This window comes from Drosophila serrata, unplaced genomic scaffold (genome assembly GCF_035046125.1).
Source record: "Drosophila serrata isolate PLE 108 unplaced genomic scaffold, ASM3504612v1 contig_240, whole genome shotgun sequence".
Classification (NCBI taxonomy): domain Eukaryota; kingdom Metazoa; phylum Arthropoda; class Insecta; order Diptera; family Drosophilidae; genus Drosophila; species Drosophila serrata.
The window spans coordinates 3,869,508-3,891,037 of NW_028257138.1; the positions used below are offsets into that span (position 1 = coordinate 3,869,508).

A 21,530-nucleotide genomic window follows, 5' to 3' on the forward strand; every position below is an offset into this window, starting at 1 on the left:
TACGCATTTATAGTCCCAAAAAATTACGTATACGCACAGGTGTATTTTTTCCCTTTCAGGGTATTGTAATTTCAGTCAGAAGCTTCTAATAATGCGAAGGAGTCATTTCCGACCCCATAAATCAGATATATTCTTGATCAGCATCAACAGCTAAGTCGATCTAGCTATATAAGGGAAAAATTAAAATTTTTCACAATTTTGAAAATTTTACAAGGGGTAACATCGTTAAAATTGTCAAAAATTGGAAGAAAAATTAGATTTTTTTAAAATGTTTAATTAAGTATGCAGATTTATAAACCTATTAAAAACTAACACAGAACAGCTTTCCGAATTGAAATTAATGCTTTTTTGGTTTAGTTATACGATTTTTTAACTTCGATTTGACGACAAAAATTGTCATATTAAAATATCAATAAATTTTAATTGATTCCGATACGATTCAAGTGAAAAGGATCTTATTTAATTGTAAACAGTAAGGGTACAAAAACTTCGGCGTGCCGAAGTAAGCTTCCTTTCTGGTTTTAATAAAAATAAATAAATTACGTATACGCACAGGTGTACTGATAACTTTGCAGAGTTTCCAAATTTTAGTCAGTCGCTGTAAAGGAGTCATTTCCGACCCTATAAACCATACATATATGTTTTTAAATCGCAGAAATAGTTTCTTTCAAGATCACTTTTCCATAATAATTCATAATTCCAGTTCCAATACCATTTCCCGCTTTACATAATTCCAGTGCCCATTCAAAAATCACAACAGTTACTCTTCAACATAGCCTGCCCCTGTAAAGCTCAACATTTGCTGTTAACGCCAACGCAAAAGCTTACGTTACGTCTTTGCCTCGCTACGTCGCCGAAACCGAAACCGAAACGAAAAAGCGAGTGCTGGCGACTTTGGCCCGCAATTTCTGTTCGACAGCCCTCGAGTGCGGTTCAAGCTCCAGCTACCCAAGCTCTAACATCACCTGCAATCCAACGCGGCGGCAAAACAAAACGAAAACAAATTAAGGCAAATAAGTAAATCGGCAAAGTGTGTATTTTTGGAAGCCCCGCAATAGATTCGAGCGGCTGTCACTTGAACCCAATCAACGAACGAACAAATCAACGAAATAATAAATCAGACACGACAACGAATCCAGCGAATCTCTTCGAGAGTTTTTCGAGTGAACAGATGGTTTACAAAACCACCAAAAATCGCTCTTAATCCCGACAAGGACTGTTTCCCCCAGGAGTAAAGTGAAGTTTTTTCTGTGCAATAAAAGAAAGTAGTGAAAAATTCCGAGGAAATCCACAGGGAAACAGGAGGAGGACGAGAGATACCTCTTGATATTGCATTAGCCTGAGGTAAGGATATAAAAACTGGAGTAGGCGTTAACCAAGTCTGAGGATTGCGTGTTCGACCCGACCCCAAAGTTCATTGACTGTGTGTTGTCTGTCTGTCTGTCTATCCCTCTGACTATTGGCATTTCCTGGCGGCGGAGGACTCCTCCGGTGCCTCCCCAGTCAGCTGTGCAGCTCCTGCCTTTGTTTTGTCAATGAGACACCACCACCCACTTCCCCCCCCGTATTGATGTCACTTGTTGGAGTAACCCTTCCGCAGGTCCCCAGTTGGAGTTCCTGATAGAGCCCATGACATCAGCTCTAATAACCAGTATTTGCTCGACCCGAGAGACAGCGGCTCAGCTCATTTTTCAAAGTCACAACACACACTAAAAAAAGCATTAAGCACACACAAAATAAATACAATAACCAAAGAAAAGGTTAAAGCGGAAAGGTAATCAGCCGGAGGGGAAGTTCAAGTCATAGTAAATATTTAAAATGTGATCTAATAGGTGCTTATGAATTAAATATAATTACCAAAGGAAAAGGGGTAACCAGGGGTAAACAGCTACATTTTCTTTAAGAAATTATTTAAAAGAAATGTTTTTAAAGTATTTGAAAGTATTATAAGTATTTCTTAATGATGATTTAATATAATTACAATAGGCAAAGTAAAGGTACAGCAAAGGGTATCACATAGAGGAATAATGCAAGATAAATATTAAAAAATTTATATAAAAATAAAAATATAAATAAGTATGTGCTATAAATATTTCAAAAATTACCTAAAATAATAATCTCTTTGAGGTAAAAGTTTAAAAAAATAATATACATAAACGTACTTCATAAATTATTTCTAAACTGATGCTTGTTCTTTTTAAATACTCTTTGTTATTTAATAATCTAATTTAATAAAGAGTATCATCATGAGTGTAAATATTATTTATAAAATCAACTGACTGCCATTTAAATTATACATTTCAATATGCAAATTATTTAGAGATCATTATTATTATTGCTTTCGCATAAATCGCTGAAGCGGAAACGCGTTGTCCCATTAAATTTACAACAAAGCAAGACGAAAACAACTCTTAACAATCGCTTAATTATTACAAATCCATTCTAGAATTTTAATAGTGCCCTGAGAACGAGCCCAGCTCCAGTTGTAAATGCAGAGAGTGAGATAGAGGTATGAAGGCTTCTTGCCAATTTTTCCCGCCTCATTTCCCTGGCTTTCTCTGCGGCTTCCAGAGCCAAACCACGTCCGCCGTGGAGCCGAGCGAGAATGTTGCTCAAACTTAATTAGATTTGGAGATCGCAAACTAGTTCACTCAGCCAGCTGACGTCAGGTGTTGACTTGGTCTTGGCGGTGTTTTTATCAGCCAAGTTGGGTTCGCTTTGCGCTCTTTTGGCTGTGTTTTTTCGATTTGCGATGTTTTTGTTTGCCGGTCGCTCTTTTTTGGTTAGGAATCGTTACAACTTGCTCGCTGTTAATTAAAGTTATATACCTCGGTATAGCCCCAGGCCAGCAATAGTTAATAGAGACAACACACAACCGAATTATGGCGAATATAAATAGTGAAGTCATGGAGTTTTCAGCCATCGGCGTGGGTCGTACCGCCGTCTGGAAACCCAATTCCAAACTGGCTTCTTTCGGACCACTCTATGTGGGCTAAAGGAAACAGAAATATAGACAGACGCCGCCGTATTTGGGCGTAAAAGTCACCGAGATGGACAGCTGGAAATTGTCTAAATTTTGGGGAATGAGCTCATATTTTTTATAATTCGCCATTTTCGAGGAGAGCGTGAAATGAAGTCGAGAGAAAATAAAACTGAAAATAAAAACGTTTTGTGTTGCGACCGTGATTGTTAATGATGTTAGAAAATACCCCATATTTGGTTTAACAAAGAAGGGTATATCCATGAGAGGTAGGGTTTAAAAAGTGCACCATTATGGGTATATCTTATAAAGAATTATTATGAACTGCACTTCCCATTGATATAAGAAACAGTCTTATAAATTTAAATTAAACATTACTTTCATTATTCGCTATTTAATCAAAATTATTTAATTTTTGGGCATACTAACAATAAATGTATTTCCTTTAACCACTGTTAATTGCTTTAATTTCCATGTCATATTTGGAATATTTATGGTTTTTTGATGAATCATGTTTAATTGAATACACCCACATTAATTGTTATACTTACTATTTATTTATAAATATATACATCTATTTTTTAATAGACTTATAAATTTTTAAAAGTTAACAACACAGTATTTAATCTTCGATTACCCTCAAAGATGGCACGCTTATTTAATATTTTTGACTTTGATACCACAAATTAAAGCTGACGTGTGCTAAATCTACCTTTTTTGTGTTCTTGTTGTTGTTGTCATTGCGGGTGCACACTCCCGGGTCAATTGTGTGTGAATATCAATTTAAATCAAATAAAAACAGGCAAAGAAAATAATTTCGCGAAGCCTAATTTGTATACCCTTGTTTTTTTGCAATTTGCACATGTAAATAGATCATTAATTTCAATGCGGAAAGCTGTTATATGTTAGATTCTGTTAGGTTAATAAACCTGTATTATTTTAATCAGATCGGACGACTATATCATATAGCTGCCATAAAATCGATCATTAAATGTAGGGGAGAATGCTAAACTCCCTCTCCCTCCCTCTCACGGAACGTCTATCCCTCTGTGCGTGCCTCAGAGATATGCCTTACTCTCTATCCCTCTCAGCCTAGCTCTAGCGACAACTCTTACTCTCTCGCTCTCCCTTTCTCTGTTCTCTTGACTCGGGGACTATAAATAGAGGCGCAGCAGCAGCTCTGGGCTCATTTGGTTCGCGGCCTCCCCGCTGTTAACATCGAATGTGGAACTGATAGTGGTAGTGATAGTGATAGCAAGTGCCCTACGACCCCTAAACTATCTCCTGACTAATGCAATACATAGGTGGGTCTAGAATTAGCAGTGCTGGCTATGCATTTATTTTTCAATAAAGCCATTACTTAATTATAATTTTAATTTAAATTTAATTTAATTTGTATTGTTTGGAATTATTATTTCATTCAGAATTTAAAGAAGTGAATTAATCATTTCCAACCCATATATATTCCAAATCATATATATTCTTGATCGCAAATGATTCCTTCACATCATTTGAAGCTTCTGACTGAAATTACAATAACCTGGAACGGAATATTTACACCAGTGCGTATACGTAATATTTTTGAGTATAAATGCCTAAAATTAAATATAAACCAGAAAACGAGCTTATTTCGGATTGAATAGGGTCGTATCGAAAAACTATAATAACTAAGATAAAAATATAAACATTCTTTAAAATCATGCTTATGTTTAATTTTATATGACCATTTTTTCGTAAACTCGTAAGTTCAAAAATGGTATAACTAAGCCAAAAAAGCATTAATTTCAATTCGGAAAGCTGTTCTGTGTTAGTTTTTATTGTGTTAATAAATTTGCATACTTAATTTAACATTTTAAAACATTCAATTTTTTCCCCAATTTTTGACAATTTTAACGATGTAACCCCTTAGAAAATTTTCAAAATTTTGAAAAAATTAAATTTTTGTCGGGCATAGCTAGATCGATTGCATTTTTTATGCTGATCAATAATATATATGATTTATGGGGTCGGAAATGACTCCTTCACATCTTTAGAAAGGGAATAAATACACCTGTGCGTATACGTAATATCGATATTTTTATATGACAATATTTTCGACAAATCAGAGTTTGAAATATTCATAAGTTGGACAAAAGTGCATTAATTTCAATTCGGAAAGCTGTTTTGTGTTATTCTTTAATAGGTTTATAAATCTGCTAACTTATTAAACATTTTTAAAAATTCAATTTTTTTTTTTCCAATTTTTGAAAATTTTAACGATGTAACCCCTTATAAAATTTTCAAAATTTTTAAAAAACTAAATTTTTCCCTTACATAGCTAGAACGAATCAGCTGCAGATCAAGAATATATATGACTTATAGGGTCAGAGATGACTCTTTCACTTAGTTTCAAGCTTCTGACTATAGTTATAATACCCTGAGTAAACATACATTTAATAAAACAAAATAACAAATCAGTAGTGAAGGTCACAAAGATAACAATGACAAATGTGCAAAAAAGCTCTCTCATCGGACAAGGTTTGTTTTTATATTTATTTGCTAATAATTATTATTGGAGAATATTGAAAAAAAGAGCAGCCTGTAGAGAGAGAGTGTGTGCGTGTGGGCGTTGCTGATCTGCTTTATAGCCGGTTTTATCGGCTTAATCGGTTCTCAGTTGTGCATAGATTATAATCCGAACATCACCATCTATAATTTGATTACTGAAATCTGATCGTCACATGCTAATTTATTGCATGAACCAACAACTAACGCTCTATTAACTTGATTAAATGCGACCTCTTAGTCGGTGACTTACCAGAGGCCATTCGAGTTGCATTGCTACACTGGGGGAAAAGCTATGGTTGTAGTATTTATGGGGAATTAGTAATCAAATTAGAACTGAAAGCTTAATAGACTATTTTCTTGGGAACAATGTTAAGAGGTCTCTGAACTGCTGCTTGAAAGATTCAGCTTGAGGAACTAGCTCTAGCTTTGACTTTACAATATATATATATATATATTTATATTATATAAATTATTTTTAATTTTTTCTTAAATATTTTTGTTTTAAATCTGTTTTTCTTCATCTGTGCTTAACATACTCTGTGGGCTGACAAATGGTCTTGGTCTAAGATCTCCAGTGTCTGACAGATGTCTGACTTCTGTGTTGGCTTTCAGCTGGCAGCCAGTGGCTGTGATTCATGGCATTTCCCTGGCTGATCTTGGCCTCGAACGGCAATTGAACATTGTGATGATATTAAGCCAGATGAGTGTGGGTGCCAATCGGGCGGAATGGTGATGTAAGAGTCTCCTTATATGGCAGAGAGTGAAGCAGAACCAAACTTATGGCGAATTGCATGCGAGGTCAGGAGACGTTGAGAGTTGAAAGTGGCAAGTGCTAGGGGCATATGTAAGAGGGGCAAAACAACGACTTCATTGGCCCTGTTAACAGCCCAGGTTACGCCCCCAAACATTGTTCTAATTATTTACACACATCCAGGCGAATTTTCACGGCCATCACAAGTGGCACGCTTCACCTTTCTTTTCCACTTTGAGTTTGGGTTCGGGTTTGTTTTTGTTTAGGTTTCGAGTGTAGGTTTTTCCTCTTTCCCCTTCCGTCCGTCCGTCATGCAATTGTCGGCCATAAGTCATTAAAAGTAATCGTTTTGTTGGCTAACATGCCCCACAAAATGGCCAACATATTTAGCACTTGGCATACTTCGTTTCGTTTCGTTTCGGGGCGCAACCTTGTTGACCAGGCCTATAATTTGATTCCTAGACCCCTCCCGAAATCCGTATTTAAATCAGAGCCCAGAGACCCACCCCATATCGATTACACTGCCAGATAGTTACCAGAGAGAGCTGGCAGCTCCTCCTGCTGATCCTGATACCAGCCGGCACCAAACTCCTTTGAGCCTGTCGATGGGCCAACACTTTGGTGGAAGCCGTGTCATAGCCTGCGTTCAGCTGTGAAAAGAAGGTCGTCGCCCAGGGCAGCCGGTGTTCGGGCGGAATAGGAATCTTGTTGAGGGGGGTCTCGCACATAAAACTATTTATTATCCACAACCCTTCCCTTCGAAATAGTTGGAATAAATAATTATGATAAAAACTTGTAAGTCGAAAGCGTAAAATATATATGCACCAAGGAGTTCTAGTGCAATAATGTTGTATAAATATTGGTTACTGCAGAATCTAGATTCTAGATTTTACATATTATACCAAAATACATCAAAGTATACTTAATACTATGAAATCCTTATATATTGTATTGCAAAATTAAAGTTTAAATATTAAAGATTTCATTTGTGAAATCTTGTTAGATTTATGGCTCTGGAGTTTGTAAATTTTCGGACTATTATAAATCAAAACAGTAGTCAGACGTCGGTAAAAGAAAACTTTAATTTATAAATAAAACATTAAATACAAAGTACAGAGAGTGAGGGGAAAACATGAATGCTCAATCAACCCTCCGTGCTAAATGGTAATTTTTCTTAAATTAGTTTAGGGGGCTTTGCTGGCACTGCCACAAAGTGAGACACTGACGAAGCCTACCGCAAAGTTATTGCCGTTGTTTGTCTTTCACGCCAAAGCCTGAAAAATCTAATAACAACAAGAAAATTGGTAACAAAGTGGCGCCCAAAGAAACGAGCTACACTGCAACACAGCACCGACAGAGTGACAGCCGACACCGCCTTCCTTTTTGGGGCTTTCCATGCATGTCGTTTAACTTACACACCTGACTCTATTAGCCGGCACACGGAATTGGCCCAGAAAATTCGAAACAAGGCCCAGACGATTGATTTTTGTGTCATCGACTGGCAGTTGGAGTAGGGCGGAATTTGGATTATTAGGTTACCTAAATTTGGGGGTCCGAACTATAGAGTTTATGAATATACATCAGCAGTTCTCATGTGTAAATGTCAGACAAGGAAGTGTTTGTTTCTTTTTCCGGAAAAATATATATATCTATATGCTAGATTTTCTTAACCTTGAATATCACGCCCAAAGACAGCTAGACAATGAAGGTGCTGGCATGGGGTTTAATTACTAAAAAATATCGACTAATGATGACTCCTTTTCAGGACAGCCTTAGGCAGAGCCAGCAGGAGCAGGGACCTTGTGCTCGGGTTCGAAAGATAAGACCTTTAAACATGGGCGGCAACGTGGAACAGCGTCCCTGGACACCAACGGTGCGCATCGGGAAGATAGCAGCTGAGACCACCAATCCTGGCCCGGCCATTGTCCAGCTGCCAACATTGATTGGTGAGTTCCCGTGTTCCCTCTTGGATCTTAAAGTAATATAAACTTCACCTTGCAGGCAGCAAAGTGCCCGATTCCAAGAAGAAGGCGGCACCCTCCTACTCCTTTGGTCACAAGCTGGGCGGCAAATACGAGACCTTTGGTCCTGGTCCAGCCCAATACAATGTTACGGGCTTGCGGGCCAAGGGGAGAGACTATCCGCGGGCTGCCACTCTCCAGAGTCGACCCAAGGAGCTGTCGCGCTTCTCCAATCCCGGACCCGGGGAGTACGATGTGGTGCCAGCGGCCAAGGCGGTGATCGATGCCACGCCCAAGTACACCTTTGGCCAGAAACCGGCCAGCCTTAAGCAGTTCCAGATACCAGGTGAGTGGGAGATCCTCCTCTATATCCTCCTCTGCTTCTCTGGCGGTGTTTGAGTGGTGTTTTTGGACTCGGATTGGTTGGAGTTTTGGATTTCAAGTTGAGTTCGGTGTGTGTTGCATGCGCGGCTTAAGCGAGTGGAGAAGGTTCATCAATCATGGAGCATCCTTGTACATAGAAGCGACTCATTAACTCATCTGAAACCATGTGCCAGTTGTAAGTTGCCTAGACCCTTTCTTTCATAACTATTTCCTTTCTTCAGACTCTCAACTCGGTAGCTTGTGTAGAAGTATGTTAATTGCTTGATTAGATTTCTATCTCTGTATCTTTCATATCTGTCCATATATCCTTTGGATATCCTTTGTATGAAATGTAGTTATGACACCAGAATGTATATTTATAAGTAAACACTTGATATTTTTATAGGGTTTACAAGTAGAGGGATTGCCAAATTTAATAGCTTAAATGTACATTTATTTTCTCTGAATTTTGGTTATTTGTTTGGTTATTTTAAAAACTATTAAATTGCATTTAGCTGATAGTTTCATTAAATTAAAAGGTGGGCGACATCTCTTTTGTTTATGACTAAACCATTTACTTGCCTTTCGAAAAGATTAATGAGTCATAATCATAAAGAATAATTAATAATGATTCATATATGTTAATAGAACATCTTCCCTGACAAATCTTGTTTTTAAACGAAAAGGGGAACTTGCTCACATAATTTCTTAAATATTTCCCTAGACCATAGCTTTTATTATGTTCTTTTAGTTCAATTCCCTTTGTCTCTTAGCTCTTACGACACTTTGTTGTATATATAAACAAAACTGTATTATATATGTATGTGTTCTTTAAGCGTTTCAGTAATTTGTGTTGTGTTTATTGTATTGTATTGAAAACTCAGGTCCCAACCATTATCGTGTGGTGCCTCTTGATGTGGTCAAGCGGCGAGCACCACGGTATTCCTTTCGCATTAAGGTTAACGTGTACATTGTTAACAATCCAGGTAACCCAACTAACTGTTGCGTTCCGGTGTTGGCCCACTCCCAAACTTCTGACTAACTTCTCTCAACACACCCATTACTAACTTTGCATCTATCTTCCGCATACTCCTCTGTATCTGTATCTGTATCTGTATCTTATGCTGTAACTCTAGTTCACCCTTAGTCGTAGCTCACCTAGATTAGTTAGCTAGCTAGTAGACCTCTCTAGTCTAAAATGGCCGTACCAACTTTTTATGTTTTATTAACACTAACAGCTCCGAATAGCTATTGCCCTGAAAAGGTCACGCAATCAAAAAAGAATGCGCCGCGCTACACTTTCGGTAGACGAACTAAAATCCAACACGATCAGGGCACACCAGGTAATATTCCCCATATGATATGATCTTTACCCCAACAATGTAGCCGTAATCGTATCTGTATTGAGGCACCTACCCATCTCAAGCGATCCCAATTGGACAGTATATTGTATTATATATCCATATAGAATTGTTGAGCTTTCCCGTTCCGTATTGACTCCCCACGAGCACTCACTCCCATGGAGAACCTAATGCTGATCTCTGTACCATCCGCAGCTCCTGGCGCCTATTGCCCCGAGAAGGTGAAGCTCAGCAAGACGCCGGAGTTTAGCTTCGGCATCAAGCATCACGAACAGCGTCCGGACTACACGCCAGGTAAGTGATGAATCCTTTTTAGCCGCTCTTCTCTATGTAGTTCAAAGCACAAGTAATCATAGATGCTTTTTGATGTTTCATTCATTATTTTGGCACTCAATTCAGCGCCGGGCACCTACAAGCCCGAACAGGTTGTCCTAGAACACATGCCAGCCTACAGTTTTGGCCTGAAAACCAAGCATACTCAGGTCAGCGACACGCCAGGTAAGAGTCCTAACCGCTTTGGCCAGTTCCCTAATTTTACTCTTACAGGGTATTACAATTTCGGTCAGAAGTTTTTAATGATGTGAAGGAGTCATTTCCGACCCCATAAATCATATATATTCTTGATCAGCATCAAAAACCCAGTCGATCTAGCTAGGTTCGGCTAAAATGTATTTTTTTCAAAAAATTGAAAATTTTATAAGGGGTTACATCGTTAAAATCCTCAAAAATGTTTATTTTTTACATTTTAAATGAAGTATGCAGATTTATAAGCCTAATAAAAACTTGCATGGGACAGCTTTCCGAATTGAAATTAATGAATTTTTGACTTAGCTATGACCGATTCAAAATTCAAAACCATAGTCCGATGGCTAACGGCAGGGTATACAAACTTCGGCATCTCGAAGTTAGCTTCCTTTGTTCTTTTCTAAACACTTTCACTTCTCGATAGCACCTGGTGCTTACAGCCCCGAAAAATCCCGATTACACTCGACACCCGCTTACACGATCGCAGGAAAGGCCTCGCACGATGTTGTCGATTGCACACCAGGTGAGGAAAATCCGGGAAAACACTCTGCACAGAGTTTGTGATTCGATTTTAGAGCACTCACCCGATCCCACTCGTCTCCCCATCACTTACACAATCGGTACCCACTATCTATTCCAGCTCCCGGCGCATACGAACCCGAAAAGTGCATTCTGGGCAGGACGCCCGCCTTCAGCTTCGGTCATCGCGTGGAGCTCGTTAAGGCCAACGACACGCCGGCGCCGGGCACCTATCAGCCCGAGAAGGTGCGGCTGGATCATACGCCAGCCTTCACCCTTGCCGGCCGTCCTGAGACCAAGACGGTGAGCGAAACCCCGGCTCCCGGTTCGTATGCCCCGGAGAAGTACCGCTTCGACAGCACGCCGGCCTTCACCTTCGGCGGTAAGCACGAGCAGCGGCTCGAGAGCTCCACTCCGGCACCGGGTGACTACCGTCCCGAACAAGTCCGGCACGATCACAACCCCGCTTTCTCATTCGCCGGTCGCCACGAACTGCACAAGACAAGCGACACACCAGCTCCCGGAGCGTACGACACGGAGAAGGTGCGGCAGGACCACAATCCCGCCTTCTCATTTGCCGGTCGCCATGATCTTCAAAAGCCAGACAATACTCCAGCCCCTGGAGCTTACAGCCCCGAAAAGGTTAGGCAAGATCACAATCCTGCTTTCTCGATGGCGGGCAAACGCATCCAAAAGATCTCAAGTGATACGCCAGCTCCCGGTGACTACTGTCCAGAGAAAGTGCGACTAGACCATACTCCCGCTTATTCGTTTGGGGGAAAGAACGATCCCAAGATTGAAAATAATACCCCTGCTCCTGGAGATTACCACCCAGAGAAAGTTAGACAAGATCACAATCCCGCCTTCTCCTTCGCCGGTCGTCATGACCTTCACAAACCCAGTGAAACACCTGCTCCAGGAGCATACTCCCCTGAAAAGGTTAGGCAAGATCACAACCCATCATTTTCTATGGCAGGAAAACATATCGAGAAGATAGTTAATGGTACTCCAGCTCCCGGTGACTACTGCCCAGAGAAAGTGAGGTTGGATCATAATCCAGCCTACACTTTTGGAGGCAAGTACGATGCCAAGGTAGAAAGCAATACCCCTGCTCCTGGTGACTATCACCCAGAGAAAGTTAGACAAGATCACAATCCCGCCTTCTCCTTCGCCGGTCGCCATGACCTTCACAAACCCAGTGACACTCCTGCTCCAGGAGCATACTCACCTGAAAAGGTTAGGCAGGATCATAATCCAGCCTTCTCAATGGCTGGCAAGCACGATCCCAAGGTTTCCAATGACACACCTGCTCCTGGTGACTACTGCCCCGAAAAGGTTCGCTTGGATCATACCATTGCTTACACCTTTGGAGGCAAGTACGATGCCAAGATCGAGAATAGTAACCCTGCTCCTGGAGATTACCACCCCGAGAAAGTAAGACAAGACCACAATCCCGCCTTCTCCTTCGCCGGTCGCCATGACCTTCACAAACCCAGTGACACACCTGCTCCAGGAGCTTACTCACCTGAAAAGGTTAGGCAAGATCACAACCCATCATTTTCTATGGCTGGAAAACATATCGAGAAGATAGTTAATGGTACTCCAGCTCCTGGTGACTACTGCCCAGAGAAAGTGAGATTGGATCATAATCCAGCCTACACTTTTGGAGGCAAGAACGATCCCAAAGTTGAAAATAATACCCCTGCTCCTGGTGACTATCATCCTGAGAAAGTCAGACAAGATCACAATCCTGCCTTCTCCTTCGCAGGTCGCTACGACCATTCTAAGCCTAGTGACACACCTGCTCCTGGCGCTTACTCACCTGAAAAGGTAAGGCAAGATCATAATCCAGCTTTCTCAATGGCAGGAAAACACATACAAAAGATCTCGAGTGATACACCAGCCCCTGGGGACTACTGTCCAGAGAAAGTTCGACTAGACCATACTCCCGCCTTTTCGTTTGGCGGAAAGAACGATCCTAAGATTGAAAATAATACCCCTGCTCCTGGAGATTACCACCCAGAGAAAGTTAGACAAGATCACAATCCCGCCTTCTCCTTCGCCGGTCGCCATGACCTTCACAAACCAAGTGAAACACCTGCTCCAGGAGCATACTCCCCTGAAAAAGTCAGACAAGATCACAACCCATCATTTTCTATGGCAGGAAAGCATATCGAGAAGATAGTTAATGGTACTCCAGCTCCCGGTGACTACTGCCCAGAGAAAGTGAGATTGGATCATAATCCAGCCTACACTTTTGGAGGCAAGTACGATGCCAAGGTAGAAAGCAATACCCCTGCTCCTGGTGACTATCATCCAGAGAAAGTTAGACAAGACCACAATCCTGCCTTCTCTTTCGCCGGTCGCCATGACCTTCACAAACCCAGTGAGACACCTGCTCCAGGGGCATACTCACCTGAAAAGGTTAGACAGGATCATAATCCAGCCTTCTCAATGGCTGGCAAGCACGATCCCAAGGTTTCCAATGACACACCTGCTCCTGGTGACTACTGCCCCGAAAAGGTTCGCTTGGATCATACCATTGCTTACACCTTTGGAGGCAAGTACGATGCCAAGATCGAGAATAGTAACCCAGCTCCAGGAGATTACCACCCCGAGAAAGTTAGACAAGATCACAATCCCGCCTTCTCCTTCGCTGGCCGGCACGACCCGCACAAGCCCAGTGAGACCCCCGCACCAGGAGCCTACTCGCCGGAGAAGGTGCAACTGGACCGAGCACCCGCTTTCAGCTTTGGTGGCAAACATGACCCCAAGGCGGATCATCTTCATCCTGCGCCCTGCGACTACGCCCCCGAGAGAGTTCGTCTCGACCATACACCCGCCTACACCATTGCAGGTCGTCCGGCCGCGGAGACCGTTAGCCAGACTCCGGCTCCTTGCGACTACCATCCGGAGCAGTGTCTGGTGGACCGCAGCACACCGGCGTTCACCTTCGGCATGCGGCTGGGACGGGACCAAGTCTCCGAAACTCCAGGCAAGTTCACTAACGCTCTAAACTACATATATGTGGAAGGAGCCTTTTGAACAAGGATTATGATTTTTATACTTTCTTGGAATATTCACCATTGTAGCACCATCCGCATACGAGCCGGAAAAGCACACTCTGCACTCCACACCCGCCTACACCTTTGGCACCAAGTCGCAGTTACGGATGACCACCGACGTACCAGGAAAGGATTCCTCTTCCCACTTGGTAGTGTTGCATGTTGCATGTCGCCCGCTTTCTTTGTTTATTCCCTGCTCCTCGTGGATCCTCCAGCCCCAGGTCACTATCATCCCGAGCAGTGCAAGGTGGACAGCTCGCCGGCGTATAGCTTTGGCCTTAAGACGGCACCGATTCCCTCGCTTCCAGGTAGGTGACGACCCCTAAGCACGCTTCCCTTGGTTCCGGGCCCGCTTTTGTGATCCGTGCGATTGTTGTCGTTTTTGTGTTTTTGTTTTCCATGTTTGGTTTGCACACATCCACTGGTGTTCTGGCCATGCCCTCATCCGACTCTCTGTAAATACTCACCAACACCACACCAACTCGCTAGAACCCAGGGGCGCGTATATCGAAGATCGCATTGTCCAGAGACGCGAACGCCGACTGGCCAGTCCCGGTAAGAGAGAGTGTGTCCCACACACTCATTCCACACCTCCACTGTCACTCCCATCTTTCCACCCGAAAGCGTTTCAAATGTCGTCAGTTTAGACTATTATGAAATTAAGACCCAAGTAGCCAGTTGGTCACGTGATTCGTCATGAAGCTGTTGCTGGGGTTCGCCCTGTACTGCTTTCTGGTGCAGGCAGTCCGTAAAAATGGTAAGACTTAGTTCATCAAAGATCTGGCTACCAATTTACTGCTGCTCCTGGTCCTTCGCCTTCGTGCAGAGCGGAATCTTGGCTGTTTGAAGCATAACAAGTACAAGCCTGAGAGTTCCTGTCATTCGCCGCCTCGTCGCTTTTATGCCTTCCACCGAGTCCTCTTCGATTGCATACAGGTGATAAGATCACTTCTGATCAATATCCTTCACAGCTCTAGGACTCTTTCTCTCCCTCTGGGTTTAAGGTGAAGACCCGCTGTCCGAGGATGTACTCGTTGAACGAATATTACACGTTTAAAGAATGCCGCGATGACTGCCGGTTCTTCATGAAGGTTCCAGAGGTTTCGAATAATACCTCCAATACCACAGATACCAAAAATACCACAGATACCAAAAATACCACAAATACCACAGATACCAAAGATACCACAACTACAGAAGATACCACAACTACGGCAGAGAACGCAGATACCACTACTCCCTCTACTCCCACGGAAGAATCTTGAAAATTAAAGAGTAAAGGCTGCCACAGTAAAAGAATGTTGAACATATTAAACGCTTTTTCTTATAAATTTCGTATAAATCTAGGATCTTTCGATCGACTTCGCAAGAGGAACTTTAAGTGAAAGGGAACCCAAACTTAATATTCTCTAGAACAAATTAAAATGATCCATTTGAAACGCTTAGTGTGCTTAATTTGCTTGATTTATATACATGTGTGCTGCATTACATTTTCAATTATTTTTTCCGATTTGAGTTTTTTATTTTTTATACAATTTACTTTGAAAACGATTCCCGCACAGTACGTAACAATGGTGAGTGCAGCACCACAACAACCACAACCACCACAACAACAAAGAAAACCTTTGTCAACGGCGTGGAGCAGCCGGAGCAGCTGCAGCAGACGCAGAGCTCCACCTCCAAGCAGGTGAATGGCACCCACAAGGAGCTCCTGCCCGCACCTGCACTCAGCAATGGCAATCACTCCCAGGCGGTTAGCGCCAGCACCACAACCACCACTCGGGTACAGGAGGTGTCCCACGGCCAGCAGGAGAGTGCCAGCCTCAAGGTGATGGCCAGCGGTAAGTCGGATGCGAGTGCCACCAAGGCGGCGGCAGTCAGTCACCAGAGAGTAGTCCAGCCGGATGGCGCCATTGTGACCAGCGGTCAGTCCACCAAAATGCGGACGGTCAAGTATGCTGTGGAGGCGAGCAGCGTGCAGGAGAAGATCATCAGGTAAACAGAGTTTATTATGCAAAGTTCAACGCTCGAAGGACTAAAGGGTTTCGAGGAGACATATTTATTTAACTCTAACCCTTTTACCGTCCTAGTACTTCCTTTTTCTGTGTGTGTGTTTTTTTGCAGGCACCCTTCATGTCAAGATCACCCCAAGCCAATCTGAAAATCGAAACTAACCCAAACCATACTCCAAACACCAAGCCCCAGAGATTAGCCCTTGAACTAACCAACTTCCTGCTTAGAATCTAAGATCTAGAATCTAAAATAATACTAATTTTTCCAATCTCCCCAAAATATAAACAGCTCCTAATGTCTACAAGATACCCACCGTCATGGGCAGCAGCAAGGAGGGCAAGATCCGCTCGGCTCCGGCCTACACGATCACGGGTCGCGAGAAGCCGCCTCTGATACCGGTCATGATCTTCCCCGGACCGGGCTACTACGATGGCGAATACACCGTTGTGAAGCCCAAGCCGCCCGTCTACTCGATGCGCGGCAAGTACAAGATGGGCAGCGACGATGCCAAGCCAGGACCCGGGGCCCATTGTCCGGAGAAGGTAAGAGTATTGTATTGTGTTATTATCTATTATTGCAGATCAAATATTGGGAGGAAAAGTGGGCGCTCAGACTATTGAATTTTAATTAGCAGAAAAGAACAACTAAACAAAGAACCAACTACCAACGCCCACAGTACTGGGAGAAGCGTTCACCGCCGGCCGTATCCTTGGGTATCCGGCACTCGCCTTACTGTCATTCCGAAAGGTTTAAAAGTGTGCCCGAGGTCTGCGCTCGATTCCTGTTGGAGAACCGGGCCGACCGGCCCTATAGCAATTTCTGAAGCATATATCTTCCAAATTTAGAGATTAAATTCAGTTGTTCATCGCCATAGTCCATGATTGTGGTTTAACTAAGTGCTATCTATTTATGATTCTTGGCCGTAGATAAACCTCTCGCACGTGCCCGCCTACAGCTTTGGGATCAAGCACTCGCAGTACTTGGGGCGCCTGAACGAGAAGAATGCCGAGTTCGACTATAGTTTCTCGGGAATCTGCTGAAGATGTAGCCGGCGAGGGAGGAGTGACCCTCCCGCTCTGCCCCAGACGATGGATGGTCTTCGAAATCCTTGAATATGAACCGCTTCCTTACCTTAACTACACTACCTTCGCTAACCTCTAAGTTTTTACTGTTTCTGAAACCTATTTGTAAGCCGGAAAAGCGTGTTGTGGAATGTTACAAATTGTATACACGAAATATATAATGAAAATATTACTAATAATGGTGTGGTAGATTTTTCCTTGAAATGCTTATTGATTCTGTTTGAGAGCTTCCCAGTGTGGTTTTCTTTCGGGAATTGCCAATTGTGTGCAGTTGCTTAAACGAAACATTTGATCGAACCCCATCATGTACCAAAGCATCGAAGAGATGCACTGCTTTCTGGGAGTGTTTCCTTTTCCTATTTCTATTTCTATTTTATTTGTAAGTAAATAATTGACAGCTTTCCTGCTGCACCAGCACTGATGTGTGACTGCATCACATATTCCACCGCTTTTCCGCCTTCAAGCGTTTCAAATGTCATCAGTTCATGGTCTTGTGGATTTTATTTCGGAATTAAGACTAAGGTAGTAGCTTACCTCGAGAGTTTTAGCTGGGTAAACTTTCAGTTGATCGACGGACTCGACATGAAGCTGGTGCTGTGGCTCGCCCTCTGCAGCATTGCCGGGGGAGGAGTACGTAACTATGGTAAGGGATAGCTGCATCATCAAGGATCTGCAGATCTATTTACTCCTCCTCTGACTCCTTCTGCCCCGTTCAGCGAGGAATGACAACTGCTTGAAGCGCAACAGGTACAGGCATGAAAGTACCTGCCATTCGCCGCGCCGTGTCTTTTATGCCTTCCACCGCATCATCGAGAATTGCGTCCAGGTGATAAGATGCGCCAGTTGTCCCCTTATCCATATCCCTGAAAGATCTCTCTCTTTTTCTCTTTCTCTTTCTCCTCTGTCTCTGTCTCTTCTCCATCAAGGTCACTACCAACTGCCCGAGGATTCACAGGCACAACGAATACAACAACCTTACGAAGTGCCGTGAAGACTGCTGGTTCTTCATGGATCATAGGCCTACTACCAAGCCACCTAGAAAGATTAAGATAGACGACAAGAAAAAGGTAGGAGGTACTGCTAACAAAACTGAAAACAAAGGTATGGATATGGGGAAAGAAGAAAAGGAAGACGACGACGACGACGACGACGACGTCGACGATGATGATAGATGATAGTACGAGGACAAAAAGAAAAATAACGATAAAAAGGATAATAAGGACGAAAAAGACAATAGTGATAAAAAGGGTAATATGGAAAATAAGGATAGCAAAGGCAATAAAGGTCGAAAGGGAGGAGGAAAAAAGGAGGGAGAGAGAGAGAAGTACGATTTGAGTTCCTATATAAAAGTGCTACCAGTTAATCAACATGTTAACAAATTTTAACCTTTAGCTTTATGTATTTTATTTTACTAGCACCTTTTATTATCTTATCACGGCCACGAGATGGTTAGCGGGATCATATGTACTACTTATATTTTCAATAAATAACAAATATTCTTGTTTATAAACGCAAAAGTCAATGCTTTTCACTTGTTTGGGTTAAAGAAAAAAAGAAATGAAAGAAAAGTTTGTATATTATTCAGAGCTTTTAAAACTGAATACCGTTTTTCCCAATCGAATGCTCCTCCAGAGACCCGACAAGAAGCTCCACTTTGTCTATTATCGCTATTAACCTTGGGTGACACGATCAGATAAAAATATACAAACATTAACCCCTTGCTGGGCTATTGTTTGGGAGTTTCCCAGTGCGGTTTTCCTTCGGGAATCAAACTGTCAATTGTGAGAAACTTGAGCGTGCAGTAAGCCTTCGATCGAACCCCATAATAACCAAGGCATCGAAAATATTATCGAGTCCAGCGCAGTGCACTGCTTTCTGGGAGTGTTTCCTTTTCCTTTCCAATTTCCATTTTATTGATAAGTAAATAATTGACAGCTTTCCTGCTGCACCAGCACTGATGTGTGACTGCATCACACATTCCACCGCTTTTCCGCCTTCAAGCGTTTCAAATGTCATCAGTTCATGGTCTTGTGGATTTTATTTCGAATTTAAGACCAAGTTGTAGCTTTCCTCCCGAGTGTTAGCTGGGTAAACTTTCAGTTGGTCGACGGACTCGACATGAAGCTGTTGCTGTGGCTCGTCCTCTGCAGCTCTGCCGCGGATGGATTACATAAATATGGTAAGGGATAGTTACATCGTCATCAAGGATCTGCCCTCCGACTCACTCCTTCTTCACCGTCCAGTATGGAATGACAACTGCTTGAAGCGCAACAGGTACAGGCATGAAAGTACCTGCCATTCGCCGCGCCGGTTCTTTTATGCCTTCCATCGCGTCATCTCGGATTGTGTCCTGGTAATAAGATGCGCAACCTGTCTCCTAGCCCATATCCCTGAAGGATCTCTCTCTCTCTCTCTCTCTTTCTTTGTCTCTGTCTCTGTCTCTATCAAGGTAGTGACCAACTGCCCGAGGTTTCACAAGTACAACGAATACAACTCTCTGAAGGATTGCCGCGACGACTGTTGGTTCTTCCTGGATCATAGGGTTACTACCGAAGCAACTAAAAAGAATAGGTTAGGAAACAGGAATAATAGTACTAGTCAGACTGGTAGCGACGAGAGTAAAAATAATGGTACAGAAACATCAAAGAAGAATAATAATAATAAAGAAGGTGAGGATGATGATGGAGGAAAAGGGAAAAAGAAAAATAATGAAAAGGACCAAAACGACAATAAGAACAAAAGGGGATGACAAGGCCTATAAAGACAATAAGGACAAAAAGGATAATAAGGATATTAAATGGTAGTAGAGGGAAAAAAGTTTATAATAAACAGTTAGGTTGGTTAGGACGAGAAGAACGATGTGAATTCCTTTATAAAAGTGTTACAAGTTAATCAGCAAATTTAAACTTTTAGCTTTATGCATTTTATTTTACCAGCACCTTGGTTATCGGGATTACGTATACTACTTATATTTTCAATAAATAACCAATTATACACGCAAATGTCAATGCTTTTTACTAGTGTTTTGTCTAAAATAAATATAATATATATGTTTTAAAGATGTTAAACTTACCCTTGTTAGTATTTTTCCCAATTCTGTTAAGTTCTTCACATTTTCATGAATAAACAACTAGGAAAATAAAACTCCCAGCTCATCTTCATTCGGTATTTTTTGTTTATTTTTTGTGAGTGCGCACCAGTTACCAGTTTTTTAATTGTATTCGTATTTACAAGCTAAGTGAATTTGCAAGACTCATAATATAAACATAAGACCTCCTTCCCAGCTCGTGTTAATGGTCCCAGCTCCGCTCTCAGTTCTTGGTAAGCTCGATCTCGGCGTGGAAGCAGGATTTGCCCTGTAATACAGATCATGATATATAAATAGCATTTAACATAGAAATAATTATTAGAAATACCCACAGTGTCATGCTTGATCTCAGAGTCAATGATGAGGTGGCCGCGAGCCATGCCCAACATTGCCTTGTACTTGGTGAGGTCCACCGTGTGGTCATTGGCGCAGACCTTCTCCTCGGCCACGGGACAGGTGGAGGGGGCCCCGAAGAGCTTGAGCATGTCCTTGGCCTCGGAGGAGGCCTGATCCATGGCGGCGCACAGGTCCATCTTGCCCTCCTTCATCACGATGCCGTCCTTCTGGACCTTGAACTTGGCCACTGCCGTGCCGAAGGGTTTGTTGATAATGCAGCCCGAGGGCACGAGTTCGCACTTCTTGTTCAGCTTGAGGCTGAAGTCACTCCCGACGGTCATAATGGCATCCTCGCCAGCACAGTTCTCCATCTTCACCAGCTTGGCCTTGTAGCCATTCTGCAGGGTATGCGTGTTGACTTCCTCTTCGTTATTTATTTCGAAAATAATCAAAACTTACGCAGGCCAGGGCAGCCTCGAAGGCCACACAGCTGACAAGGAAAAGGCAGATCTCACGCAGCATTTCGTTCGGTGCTCCGGATGACTTTGGTGCCGCTCCTCGATGGTTCTGCCCGTATTTATATTGGAGGCCTCAGAGTAACCCCGTTTTCCGATTTTTCGGGAATCGCAATTATTTGCGCATTAAGCGGTACTTGGCTGCTCCGATCGCTGATCGTTCGGCTCAATTGATTGCCGGATCCCAACTGGGCAGCCGGTCATCCATTATTGCCACCTAAATGGAGCAGCCGGAATTTCCAGATCCGCTCAAGCGTTTTTAATTGCCTTTGGACATGGCAATTTCTGTGTTTTTGAATGGAGTTTGATCTCGCCTCTAATGCATCGAAATATCTGTGTTTGCACCCGAAACTATTTAAAGCTCAATGGTCAATATCTGTTTGCTGTAATTACTCTGGTTAGCTGCCAACTGCATCGGATTCTT

The 21,530-nt window shown here is 42.5% G+C and overlaps 6 protein-coding genes across 27 annotated transcripts; 5 read left to right on the forward strand and 1 right to left on the reverse strand.

Annotated features, from left to right (window-relative positions):
* The first annotated feature begins 833 nt into the window (after positions 1-833).
* Positions 834-17,346, forward strand: LOC110177099 (uncharacterized). 22 transcript variants are annotated; one of them, XM_086830583.1, is made up of 14 exons: positions 834-1,344; positions 8,044-8,224; positions 8,280-8,585; positions 9,841-9,945; positions 10,159-10,257; positions 10,363-10,461; positions 10,913-11,011; positions 11,129-14,002; positions 14,100-14,194; positions 14,284-14,380; positions 14,562-14,627; positions 15,635-16,067; positions 16,197-16,627; positions 17,012-17,346. In XM_086830583.1, the coding sequence occupies exons 2-13, from the start codon at positions 8,113-8,115 to the stop codon at positions 16,231-16,233; spliced, it is 4,422 nt and encodes a 1,473-aa protein (XP_086686709.1). In that variant the 5' UTR covers positions 834-1,344; positions 8,044-8,112; the 3' UTR covers positions 16,234-16,627; positions 17,012-17,346. The 22 variants fall into 22 exon arrangements, with proteins under 22 accessions (XP_086686709.1, XP_086686715.1, XP_086686720.1 ...); XM_086830586.1 differs by having other exon boundaries at positions 904-1,344; positions 8,049-8,224; XM_086830585.1 differs by lacking the exon at positions 834-1,344 and adding an exon at positions 4,145-4,284.
* Positions 14,658-15,511, forward strand: LOC110177100 (uncharacterized). The gene is made up of 3 exons (XM_020943645.2): positions 14,658-14,829; positions 14,899-15,008; positions 15,077-15,511. The coding sequence occupies exons 1-3, from the start codon at positions 14,769-14,771 to the stop codon at positions 15,335-15,337; spliced, it is 432 nt and encodes a 143-aa protein (XP_020799304.2). The 5' UTR covers positions 14,658-14,768; the 3' UTR covers positions 15,338-15,511.
* LOC110177070 (ciliary microtubule associated protein 1A-like) lies at positions 16,403-17,125 on the forward strand. Its single transcript, XM_020943587.2, has 2 exons — positions 16,403-16,627; positions 17,012-17,125. The coding sequence occupies exons 1-2, from the start codon at positions 16,403-16,405 to the stop codon at positions 17,123-17,125; spliced, it is 339 nt and encodes a 112-aa protein (XP_020799246.1).
* Positions 17,347-17,665: 319 nt separating the features above from the next.
* Positions 17,666-18,684, forward strand: LOC110176982 (uncharacterized). The gene is made up of 3 exons (XM_020943490.2): positions 17,666-17,810; positions 17,884-17,993; positions 18,094-18,684. The coding sequence occupies exons 1-3, from the start codon at positions 17,750-17,752 to the stop codon at positions 18,340-18,342; spliced, it is 420 nt and encodes a 139-aa protein (XP_020799149.2). The 5' UTR covers positions 17,666-17,749; the 3' UTR covers positions 18,343-18,684.
* Positions 18,685-19,227: 543 nt separating this feature from the next.
* Positions 19,228-20,169, forward strand: LOC110177016 (uncharacterized). The gene is made up of 3 exons (XM_020943529.2): positions 19,228-19,346; positions 19,411-19,520; positions 19,617-20,169. The coding sequence occupies exons 1-3, from the start codon at positions 19,286-19,288 to the stop codon at positions 19,914-19,916; spliced, it is 471 nt and encodes a 156-aa protein (XP_020799188.1). The 5' UTR covers positions 19,228-19,285; the 3' UTR covers positions 19,917-20,169.
* Positions 20,170-20,324: 155 nt separating this feature from the next.
* LOC110177030 (sporozoite-associated mosquito saliva protein 1) lies at positions 20,325-21,139 on the reverse strand. The gene is made up of 3 exons (XM_020943547.2): positions 21,051-21,139; positions 20,588-20,989; positions 20,325-20,523 (listed from the first exon to the last, which is right to left on the reverse strand). Exons 1-3 carry the CDS (start codon positions 21,111-21,113, stop codon positions 20,479-20,481), a joined length of 510 nt encoding a protein of 169 aa, XP_020799206.1. The 5' UTR covers positions 21,114-21,139; the 3' UTR covers positions 20,325-20,478.
* Between the last annotated feature and the right edge of the window lie 391 nt (positions 21,140-21,530).

Excerpts from the sequence above, each read along its gene's own strand:
- LOC110177070 (XM_020943587.2), top strand. The coding sequence starts at position 16,403 with ATGGGCAGCAGCAAGGAGGGCAAGATCCGCTCGGCTCCGGCCTACACG. Across the intron at positions 16,628-17,011 it reads GGGCCCATTGTCCGGAGAAG|ATAAACCTCTCGCACGTGCC; the intron begins GTAAGAGTATTG and ends TCTTGGCCGTAG.
- LOC110177099 (XM_086830578.1), top strand. Across the intron at positions 11,012-11,128 it reads TGTTGTCGATTGCACACCAG|CTCCCGGCGCATACGAACCC; the intron begins GTGAGGAAAATC and ends TATCTATTCCAG. Across the intron at positions 16,068-16,196 it reads GTGCAGGAGAAGATCATCAG|GCACCCTTCATGTCAAGATC; the intron begins GTAAACAGAGTT and ends GTTTTTTTGCAG.
- LOC110177030 (XM_020943547.2), bottom strand. The coding sequence starts at position 21,113 with ATGCTGCGTGAGATCTGCCTTTTCCTTGTCAGCTGTGTGGCCTTCGAG. Across the intron at positions 20,990-21,050 it reads TCGAGGCTGCCCTGGCCTGC|AATGGCTACAAGGCCAAGCT; the intron begins GTAAGTTTTGAT and ends CATACCCTGCAG. Across the intron at positions 20,524-20,587 it reads CTGAGATCAAGCATGACACT|GGCAAATCCTGCTTCCACGC; the intron begins GTGGGTATTTCT and ends TCTGTATTACAG.
- LOC110177100 (XM_020943645.2), top strand. The coding sequence starts at position 14,769 with ATGAAGCTGTTGCTGGGGTTCGCCCTGTACTGCTTTCTGGTGCAGGCA. Across the intron at positions 14,830-14,898 it reads GCAGGCAGTCCGTAAAAATG|AGCGGAATCTTGGCTGTTTG; the intron begins GTAAGACTTAGT and ends GCCTTCGTGCAG. Across the intron at positions 15,009-15,076 it reads TCCTCTTCGATTGCATACAG|GTGAAGACCCGCTGTCCGAG; the intron begins GTGATAAGATCA and ends TCTGGGTTTAAG.
- LOC110177016 (XM_020943529.2), top strand. The coding sequence starts at position 19,286 with ATGAAGCTGTTGCTGTGGCTCGTCCTCTGCAGCTCTGCCGCGGATGGA. Across the intron at positions 19,347-19,410 it reads GGATGGATTACATAAATATG|TATGGAATGACAACTGCTTG; the intron begins GTAAGGGATAGT and ends TTCACCGTCCAG. Across the intron at positions 19,521-19,616 it reads TCATCTCGGATTGTGTCCTG|GTAGTGACCAACTGCCCGAG; the intron begins GTAATAAGATGC and ends GTCTCTATCAAG.
- LOC110176982 (XM_020943490.2), top strand. The coding sequence starts at position 17,750 with ATGAAGCTGGTGCTGTGGCTCGCCCTCTGCAGCATTGCCGGGGGAGGA. Across the intron at positions 17,811-17,883 it reads GGGAGGAGTACGTAACTATG|CGAGGAATGACAACTGCTTG; the intron begins GTAAGGGATAGC and ends TGCCCCGTTCAG. Across the intron at positions 17,994-18,093 it reads TCATCGAGAATTGCGTCCAG|GTCACTACCAACTGCCCGAG; the intron begins GTGATAAGATGC and ends TTCTCCATCAAG.